The sequence below is a fragment of the Solanum pennellii genome, chromosome 7, assembly GCF_001406875.1.
Source record: "Solanum pennellii chromosome 7, SPENNV200".
NCBI classification, from domain to species: Eukaryota; Viridiplantae; Streptophyta; class Magnoliopsida; order Solanales; family Solanaceae; genus Solanum; species Solanum pennellii.
In genome coordinates, this window is record NC_028643.1 from 72,018,247 (window position 1) to 72,029,283 (window position 11,037).

Consider the following 11,037-nt stretch of genomic DNA (forward strand, 5'->3'; position numbering starts at 1 on the left):
CAAGATGGTATGGCACTTCTCTATGGCCTTCATTTGCATTTAATTTTTTTTTTCTTTTAAATAAATTAATTATTATATCATAAAAAAATTACTTAGATTTATTACAGTAAATATTTTCTTAATGGGGGATCATTTATAACAAAAACTCTTCATATTTTTTAATTTATTTATCTCACTTATAATAAAAGGAGAAACATAATTTACTTGTTTTTGAATTTTTTAATTTAAATTAATTATTTCATTGTAAAAATTTACTTTATTTATACAAATAAATATTTTATTAATGTAGAAATATTTTTTTTCTATTTGTTTATCTCACTTGTAATCATGAAATCACAATAAGTTTTTTTTTTTTACATTTTAAGTATTTTTATTTTTTAATTTATTCACTAGGAGTTACTACCCATGACTTGCCCCTCTTTAATTTTTACTTTTAATAATATTCATAACTTTCATAATTTTTATGTCCATAACCTCCAAATTAAATTTATAAGTTTATGATGTCTTATGATATTCCTTTATTTTGCCTATAAATTTATAGTTTCATGAAGATGCACATTCACAATTATCCTTTCTTTTTTCATCATATAGGTATGGTTTGTATAAAAAAAGAAGTACATGAAGGTAATAATTGTTTTATTGAAATTTTTTTATTTTTTATTTCCTCTATTTTTGTCTATATAAATTCGTATTTGGTTTGTGAATGAAACTAACATGTAACAAAAAAAAGTACATGAAGTTAGTAAATATATCATTCTCAAGTCCTTATTTTTTCATTTTCTTTATTTTGCCTATATAAATTCATATTTATTTTCATGAAGATTCACATAAAAAGTTATTAATTTCTCTTCTTCATCATACTTGTTTGCGAATTAACATACAAAATTATAATTTCTCTTCTTCATCATACTTGTTTGTGAATTAACATACAAAGTTATAATTTCTCTTCTTCATCATACTTGTTTGTGAATTGACTAACATGTAACAAAAAAAAGTATATGAAGATAAGATATATTCATTCTAAAGTCTTTCTTTTTATTTTTATGTACTTAGACATGGCTTTTAATATATTTTTTTTATGTTCGTATTATAATTTATCAAATAAATATGATTAAAAAAATCTCTGTAATTCTTAACAATGTGTATTCCGTATGCAATTGCTCTTTCTTATAATTAGTTTTCCAGATATAATATAGTTTGATCATAATATTTGTTAGATTTCAAGAAATAATTAGTATTTAGTATTGTTAGTCGTATTGAAAAGATAATATACAAATATATTAAATATAGTTTATATTTCGTTCTTTCTTTTGACATACTTATTTTTAATTGGTATATGATTTTTTTATTCAGTTGATTGCATATAATGAAGAGTTTGAAATATGGATCAAAACATGATTGCGGATCTTTTGCAAAGGAAGATGGTAGAAGGAAAAAAATGAAGCCTAATTAGAGATTATTTTTCCACTTTGAATTGTATTAGCAACTTAGTTACTTTTGCTAGAGTTTTTTAAATTTTGATTTGTATAAATAATTTAGCTAAATGTATTATATATTGTCAATGCTAATCATTTGGTCCTTTAGCATTCTACTTCTCTTTGTTATGAAAAAAAATATGATTATTTCATTTTAACAACAACAACAAAATTTATTATGATTAGTTTCATTTTTATTACAATTATAAAAAGTAATTGAAAAATAAAATATTATTTTCATGATGTCATTTTCTGCGTATGTAACAATTTGTCACCGTCCTTTTTGCTTTGAAATGTATTTATAATTTTTATGTAGTCACCAATTGTTATATTTTCTCTGTTCATTTTTTGTATTTTCACCCCTTATTTTTATTTATTTATTTTACAAATAAAATCGACACATAATTAGTAATACATTTAATGGCTAATAAAATTATAAAATTGAATTATTTATGACTCATGTCTCTTCATCTTACTTGTAACATTTAATGTTAAATATGATTCATAACTTTATATGTTTCATTTTTCATAAGTCTTATTAATATTTAATTAATGTTTAAAAAATTATAATAAGCAAATGTAATAATAAAAAAATCAATTTTGTTTTGACGAAATCAGAGTATGAATAGAACATTAGTAAAAGATAGAGAAAATTAAAACATATAAAATATTTTCTACCTAATACAATATATTGTTATTTCAACATATTATCTCTTATTCCATTTACTTCACCACGGTGAATATTTTGTTCTAACATATACATATACAAAATGAATAAATATATTTTATATGTTTAAAAAAAGTTTATGATATCACAGACGAGGAGATATATTAATGTTATTTATATATTCGATACTAACCTAAATATTACATATTTCATATTATTATCTTATAAATATTTTATATAATCGCGCGAAGCGCGAACAGTTTCACTAAGCCATAAACTTAGAAAAAATACATTTATGTCATACGTTAAAAACTTAGAAAAAATTACATCTATGTCATACGTTAAAAAATTAACTCGTTATGTCAATTTAATTAATGGACCTAAAATAACAAATATTCGATAGAGTATGAAGAAAGTTAAAAATGTCTTCGATTAGGCTAAGCAAGCTGCACATGGAGGAAGACGCCGAGTGACTCATTTTATTTTGAGATTAAAAGTAGCAATTGTCTTTGCTACTTTCCCTTTTAATATAATTTTTTTTTGTATAACTTACATAAATACCATAGTGTAAAATCTAAATTACCTTCTATCTCTATTATTTTTATAATTACATAAATCTCATATTTTTTAGATATTTCAGATACATAATTAAGGATTCGGATACATTATTGTTGATACATTATGTATCAATCTGTTGCCCTTATTAAGGGGAAAAAAGCTGTAAAATCAATTTAAAATCTCATAGTATCCATTTGTTCCACTAATTAAGGGGAAAAATCAAAATTAAATTAAGATTCCACAAATTACGTTATTCCGTTCAAAATTATTATCAAGAATTCAAAATCATATAGTGTAACAATCCAAAAAAATCAAAAAATTAAATTTCTTCTTCTTGTTCATTATTCTCTCTGTTTCATAAAAAAATTTGTTGAAATTTTAAAAAGCGGGATGAGTTATGAAGGATTGTATGAAATTGTTGTTGGACAAACGATTTCTTTTGTAAATCTTCAAGTTCATCGAATATCTTTTCGATTTTGATTCAAGATTATCGAAAATTTTGAGATTCTAAACTTTTCTCCAGTCATTGAAGATCCTTTCCATTTTGATTCAAAATTGACGAAAATTTTGAATTTCAAAATTATTCTCCTAGTTCATTGAAAATTCTTTCAATTTTGATTAAAAATTATCAATTTTTTTGAAAAGATACATCATGAAGATCCTTTCAATTTAAATTGATAAGTATTGTATTTCTACTTGGTACACTAAATAAGAAAGTGTTGCCCATACAATTTTAGGTTTGAGATCAATACATTATTATTTGACAATTATTATGTTACAGATACATTTAGTATAAATCCAAATTTACGTATCATAACAAAAAAATTAGTGCATGATATATTATTATTTATGTATGTTCTTTTGTTTGAGATCATGAAGATCCTTTCGATTGAATTGATAGATATTATATTTTTACTAGATACATTAAATAAGTAAGTGTTGCCCATAAGATTTTAAGTTTGAGATTGATAGATTATTGTTTGGTAACTGTTATGTATAAGATACATCTAGTATAAATTTGAATTTACGTATCATAACTACAAAAATAGTGTTTGATACATTATTATTTATGTCTGTTATTTTATTTGAGAAATACAACACTTTAAATTTTTTTAAAAATACATTATAGTAATTGTTTGAGATCGATACATTATTGTTTGGTAATTGTTATGTATTAGATACATTTAGTATAAATTTGAATTTACGTATCATACTAAAATAAGCGCTGATACATTAATTNATAACTAAAATAAGCGCTGATACATTAATCGTTAAGTAAGATACATTACATTTTATACATGATATATTAATCTGATGCATGAGATACATTAATCTGATGCGCTGATACATTAATTTAATGCGCAAAAATGAGGGATTTTGAAATTTTGTAAAACAATAGATTTAAAGCTCGAGCATGTGTCCTTCCTCGATTTCTTCGCTCACAAATGTATCACGAATATAATTTGACATTGTGTACGGAAACATATTCTTCTAAATTTGGATAACCGTAGAAGATACATAGCAACACTTGATACATGATAAAATGATACATTTGGTAGAGACTACTTCTTTTCATTTCATAATGTAGTTTCACCAGTAAAAGAGGATCTCCTAAAACTGATTTTTTTTGCAGGAAACAATATGTATACGTCATATCTTTTACCTTTCCCTTATGCATATTGTGAAGGTGAAAATGGAGGAGAATCCGGTAATTCTTTGGAAAAAATTGTAAAGCGAAAACTTGAGTTGTTTTGAAAAAAATTGTGGAGAGATATTACTGAAAATAGAGAGAATTAAATCTGAAAATTAAAAAATGAAGGAAGTAAAGATTGAGGGAGTGAAAATAGGAAGAGATAGAGTGAGTAAAATTAGGAAGAGGTTGAGGGAGTGAAACAAAAAATAAAAATAGAAAGAAAAACATCTATAACTTTATGTATATGGAACAATGGGTTTGAAAGAAAAAAGAGGGATTTTAGAAATATTTTTAAATGATAGGAAATAATAAAAATTATGAAAAATAAAGATGTGTATATAAGTAATTTATTCATTTTTTAAAAAAAAATAAAATTTTTCATAAGACATGTTTAAAATTATAAAATTAAAAATTCAATGTATTTATTTCTAGTTGATGATTATGTTGGGCAACCGAACCCTTCTTTTACTATAAATGTCACCAAAATCAACACATGTCATACACCTCTTCATAATTTTCACATTTTCACACACATTGACTTTTACTAATTTCTTTTTCTTCAAATATGACAAACCACACTGTTTTTTTCCACCAATTTTCCTTATTCACATCAACATTATTGACTCAATTTCACCACATGTATACCTCTAATTGAACTCAAAAATGGCGTTACATATTCAAACCTTAGAAGTAACCTAACTTTTCCCATTAGTAACTCTTTGTAATTAATAACAAAAACATGTACACATGTAACTGATTTTCTAAAAAAAGCAAATTAAAAAGATTATCAAATTTTCTCCACAAAGGAGGTTGTAGACTTGTAATGAATTGAATTTCCCTTAGGCATCCAAATTCATCTTCAGAAATGCAAATTTTTCATTTTACTAACAAAACACAATATTATTCCACCAATAAATTCATAAATCTCATTATAATATCATGTTTTAGTCTCATAATTTATTTTATTTGTTCCATTTTTCTAGCTCCAAATAACCATTTCCATACCTCAATTTCACTACAAAATGATGAAAACAATTTATCATCACAAACAAATCTTGATCATGTTGTTTTTGGTATTGCATCAAATGAGTTATCTTGGTCTAAAAGAAAAGAATATGTTAAACTTTGGTGGAAGCCTAAAAAAATGAGGGGTTGTGTGTTTCTTGAAAAAATGATACATTTTTCATCAAATGATACAAATGATGATGAATATTTTTTGCCTCAAATTTGCATTTCTGAGAATACTTCTAATTTTAGATATACACATAAAGGTGGGACCCCATCAGCTATACGAGTGGCACGTGTCGTTTTGGAGACAGTGAGGCTTAATTATACTAATGTTAGATGGTTTGTGTTTGGTGATGATGATACAATTTTTTTCCAAGAAAATTTGGTTAAGACACTATCTAAGTATGATCATACATTTTGGTATTACATTGGGACAAATTCAGAGAGTTTTATGCAGAACAAGTTCTTTTCTTATGAAATGGCTTTTGGTGGAGCTGGTTTTGCTATAAGTTATCCATTGGCTAAAGTTTTAGCTAAAGTGTTTGATTCTTGTATACAAAGATATCCTCATTTGTATGGAAGTGATGGGAGAATTCATGCTTGTTTGTCTGAGCTTGGTGTTGGATTAACTCGTGAGCCCGGATTTCATCAGGTACATTGAATATATCGATAACCTCTTAAACATCGATAAATTTCACTTAAGACGCTCGAACCATGGTTTGTTTCAATTAGACACTTTTGGATCATATTTTGAAAAAAGGTTCTATACAGTGTTCACACGCACTTATTATATAGATAAGTTAATCACATAACAGGTGTGAGGTTTTTTTAGAGGAACTGATATATTTTAAGTGGTTAACTTATCTTTATAACGAGCACTTGAAAATACGAGCAAAAGATTTTTCCAAAATTTGAGTTGGAAGTGTTTAATTGGAACACTTTATTATATATTCAGATTCTACGTTCAAACATGTTATATTCAGATTCTACGTTCCAACATGTTGGAGTTTGAGTGTCTAAATAAAATCTACTAGCATATTTAAGCAATGACGAATTTAGAATTTTAAGGTTGTGGGTGCTCTGAACGTGTCGGAGTCAAAAATATATTAAAAAAAATGTTAACAAAGAGATTCGAACTCAGGCTCAAAAAATATAAAAGAAGACATATTAGATTCAAACTCAGACTCAACAACACTAAAAAAGCCTTAACCACCCACTCTAGAGGCAATGAACCAGTCAAATCATTTGTAGGTGCTCTATGCTAATTTTATACAACTATCTCTTTATTTGGTTAATGGATGCTCAAGCACCGGGGGACTCCATGTGGGTCCGCCCCTGTATTTAAGGGGTTGTCGATGTATTCAGCCGATTTCATTTACCTTTTGAATTACTTGTTGTCCTTTTTAGGCTATTGTGCATTTTGCATTTCTGACTATGCTGTTCTGTTTCTGTGAAATTGAAATACTAGATGGATTTTCACAAAAATGTGTTTGGAATGTTGGCTGCACATCCCATTAGGCCATTGGTATCTATGCATCATATAGAGGAAATTGATCCTATATTCCCAAATATGACAACAGTGAAGGCTCTGGAGCATTTGTACAATGCTGCAAGCTTCGATCCACATCGAATTTTGCAGCAAACAGTTTGCTATGATACTTGGTTTTCTTGGACAGTGTCAGTATCCTGGGGATATGCTGTTCAAGTATTTGATAAGCATGTGCTTTTACCAAATGTTCAGCGCGTACAAGAGAGCTACGCTCCCTGGAAAAGCAGTCATTTAGGTGGATTATACGACTTTGATACAAGGAAATATGAACCTGATCCATGCCGAAGACAGCCTGTTTATTTCTTGGACAAAGTTTCTTCTAGCATCAATGGAACTGAGAGTATTTACAAGAAGAAAACATTTGAGAAATGCAAATTCGACATGAGTTCACCTAGAAGACTCGAAAAAATCAGAGTGTTGTCAAACAAGTTAGTCCTTGATAAACAACAGGTATCTTGAAACTTTTGCTCTCTAAATTCTGTTCATTATTAAAACGGTTTAGTATCTAATTTTTTTTGGATGTTTTGGTGTAATGTTTGTATGTAGTTGCTTGCTCCAAGAAGGCATTGTTGTGATGTATTACCTTCTACATCGAGCAACGTCATGGAAATAGCGATAAGAGAATGCAAGGAAGATGAACTAATTCACATGCAGCATTAGTACAACATATTCCTGAGACATTCAGCCAATTGCCTGATCTGATCGCGCTCTATTCTGATGAAATTTTGAATTTGAAAAAGCCATTGCTCCGGAGAAAAAAAAATGAAGATTTGACAGTAGCAAGATGCCAGCAGTTTGTTCATGGCGGAGTTGGTTGTTTTCTGAGGGTTTAAGTTCAATGATTAAGGAGAATTCGAAGCCAGACATAATCAGGGGAAGTTTTTTTCTTTGGGAAATTAGTTTTGTATATGTGTTTTACATGGATTAGATGTATATCATAGAAATTAGGCATATAAACAAATTAGGGAACATGTAAGAAAACAAAGTTTGTTACTTGTGAGTTAAACCAGAAAAAAGTCTCAATTTTGACTGAAACTTGATCAACATTATTCTTTTTGTTGTCTTGTTTGATGAGAGTACTAGAGAAAAAAAGGTTATAAGTGGAGTCTCGAAAGGATATACGCAAGACTTATTTCAATTTTGTGAAAGTACAGAAGTTGTTTTCAAAGGATCCTCAGTTCAAGTATAGCAAATTAAAGTAAGAACAAAAAGGGAAAATGATAATGAAAAAGACATGACAACTAATAAGGAAAATAGTGTAGAGCATTAAGGAAGGAACAATAACAAACAATAAAATAATGTGATAATCGAAACATAATAAACAACAGATTGTAACTGATAACAAAAGCAATAAAATACATGAATAAAACTAATATTATGGCGAATATGGTGCTCCAGACTATCACCAATCTAATCTTATTGAAAAGCAATACAATACTTCATTATAACTTCATGTACGAACACGATATAGTAAACGTTATTTTTAAAGTCTGAGGAGAGGTGTTTTACTTACTACATGTGACGTGTAACCTCGAAATACAAATTAAGTTTGAAATAACATAATAAAATATCTAGTATGTTTTTACAAGTATAAGCAAATAAAATAATCAATTTCCAAATATGTTTTGATAAATAATTTATGATAACTCAGATAGAAAATACCAACTATTTATAGTTTAACATCCAAGTTTATATTTGACCATTTATCTCCTAGGTGTATCATTCTCTTAAAATTTGATGAAATTTGAGAGGAAAAGTGTGTATGTGGGGAGGGAATTCCATATGAATTTATAACTTTTGAGTATCTTCATAATTATAATTACTACATCACAATTTACTTATAATTTTTAAAATTATTATTTTTTGTGACTTGTAACACTTTTTATACCTTTCTAAAATTATTTTTCAAAAATCTTAAAAATTATATATTAAAAAGAATTGACTTTCGAAAGTTGAATTGTGTCGTATAAATTATGATGTAAGAAAATAGCAAGGATAGAGGTGGAACGTGCATCCAGTTATATCACAGGGTCCAAAATTATTCTCTTTACAATTTTTTAAATCATAGTGGTGGCTTATAAGTTGTATATGATTAATTAGAATCACCTCCTCTATGATTTAGGAATAAGTCTTCTCTTTAGGCAATGCTTTCCATGTCTCCTTGTTTCTTTGTCAACAAACAAATATCAACTATACAAATCGACCATATAAACTTAATTAATACGTAAAACTATTGGTTCCTTAATTTAATTTATACTAAAGGTCATATATTTCGAAGAAGAGTTACAATTTCTTTATTATACCATCAGTGTAGTTTAACATGTTACTTATAATAGATAATCGATCAATGTTTATCGAAATGAAATTACCGTAGAAATTAAACTCTTTGAAGAAGGTCGTTAGATGAATGAATTGTTGTATAATGCTCCACCATTTTGCCATGTTCTTGTGTTAATATTTGGACTTCAAAAAGAGTAGCATGCAAGTAAAACTTAAAATTTTAAAAAATTAAAACTGACAGGGGACTTTTTTTATGGAACAGGCTGTCAGTGCCTCTTGAAATTAAAATAATACCTTCTCCTTATTCAACGTGGTTTGTATGGTTGCATTAAATAGCTAAGATCTTGCAAGACCCAAGATATACAAAATTAGCTAATTTGGCAGCAGTAATACAGCCAAATTAGCTAATTCTTTGTTGATTGAAGAAGTTATGGCAATGCTAAGAATGTTGATGAGCTTGGCTGCTATAACCATGCTGCTTGGTTCAGCCATGGCAACAAATTACACAGTGGGAAGTCCTAATGGTGGATGGGACCAATCTACTGATGTTCAAGCATGGGCTGCATCGAAAACATTCTTCGTCGGAGATAATCTGAGTAAGCCATCTAAAAGATAGACCATCTTTTTAGAACTTGTTGGCATCCATCCATCTAATGCCTTGTTTTGTGTTTTCTTGACAGTTTTTTCATATTCTCTTAGCCATTCTGTGCTAGAAGTCACAAAGGCTGGTTTTGAGACCTGCCAGATTACAGCTCCTATTGCAATTTATACTGGAGGGATGACAGTAATCACTCTAGCTTCTGTAGGCAAGAAATACTTTATATGTGGAACTGGTGGACATTGTAACGTAGGAGGAATGAAACTCGAAATCAACACTCTTCCCAAGGCTACCCCACCCCCACCTCCACCAGCCAAACCGGCTACTCCACCAACCCCAACCCCCAAAGCTCCACCACCGTCAACTCCACCACCATCAACTCCAAGACTCCACCACCAACTCCCATGACTAAACCCCCAGTTGCTTCCCCTCCCTCTTCATCGCCATCTCCCAAGTCTTCATCAGCACCCTCACCCAGAAACATACATAAAATTTCCCCTGCAATGTCACCTTCCAAGTCCTCCCATGCTCACAGCCCAGCCATGCCTCCTACTGCCGTTCCAACATCCCCTTCTGAAGCCCCCGGATTGCCACCTTCTGCTGAGGCCCCAGGATTGCCACCTTCTGCTGAGGTCCCTGATGCTTCTGCACCTGCCACATCTTCCCCATCTTCGGCTGATAAAATCAGTGTAGTTGCTGGTTCTACTGTGGGTTTTGGCTTTGTTGTTATGATGATGTTCCTTCTGTAAGCCTTCAAACAATATTTTGAAGATGATGTCATTTTTTCGTTTTATGTTTCATTTAATTCTATTTTGTACCTGATTTTCCTCAGTCCTGGTTGTTTCTTCAACATTCCATCTTATCAATGTGCAAATTATTGACGGAGATATAATGGAAAACATCGAGATTTTCTACCCTAAATCATGAATACTTTCTTGATTCAGTAGAATCAGTAGAGGCAATAAATATGGAGTCCTACAGCCTATGCTGATGTCTAACAAAAGGTTCAAAGAAAATTAAATGTTGAAATTTCCTCAACACATTGCTTGTAACAGTGCAAATAGTCTGAAAATAGGTGCTACACCGAGTTTAGAAGCCCTAGATGTGAATTTCGGAAGCACATAGATCAAAAAGAGGTTGACCTCTTTCCGAATAAGTATAACAGAGCAAACAAAGTATAATTCAGTACAAGCACCAGGGTATCAAGAA

The 11,037-nt window shown here is 29.3% G+C and overlaps 1 protein-coding gene and 1 pseudogene across 1 annotated transcript; both read left to right on the forward strand.

Moving 5' to 3' along the window:
- Nucleotides 1-4,990: 4,990 nt before the first annotated feature.
- LOC107025678 lies at nt 4,991-7,999 on the forward strand. Its single transcript, XM_015226441.2, has 3 exons — nt 4,991-6,053; nt 6,870-7,400; nt 7,497-7,999. Exons 1-3 carry the CDS (start codon nt 5,259-5,261, stop codon nt 7,608-7,610), a joined length of 1,440 nt encoding a protein of 479 aa, XP_015081927.1. The 5' UTR covers nt 4,991-5,258; the 3' UTR covers nt 7,611-7,999.
- Nucleotides 8,000-9,510: 1,511 nt separating this feature from the next.
- On the forward strand, nt 9,511-10,749 carry LOC107025417 (annotated as a pseudogene).
- The last annotated feature ends 288 nt before the right edge of the window (nt 10,750-11,037 follow it).

What these genes read in the sequence shown, in the direction of transcription:
- LOC107025678 (XM_015226441.2), top strand. Translation starts at nt 5,259, where the DNA reads ATGCAAATTTTTCATTTTACTAACAAAACACAATATTATTCCACCAAT. An exon ending in GTGAGCCCGGATTTCATCAG is followed by an intron (nt 6,054 to 6,869) that starts GTACATTGAATA and finishes TTGAAATACTAG; the next exon opens with ATGGATTTTCACAAAAATGT. An exon ending in TAGTCCTTGATAAACAACAG is followed by an intron (nt 7,401 to 7,496) that starts GTATCTTGAAAC and finishes GTTTGTATGTAG; the next exon opens with TTGCTTGCTCCAAGAAGGCA.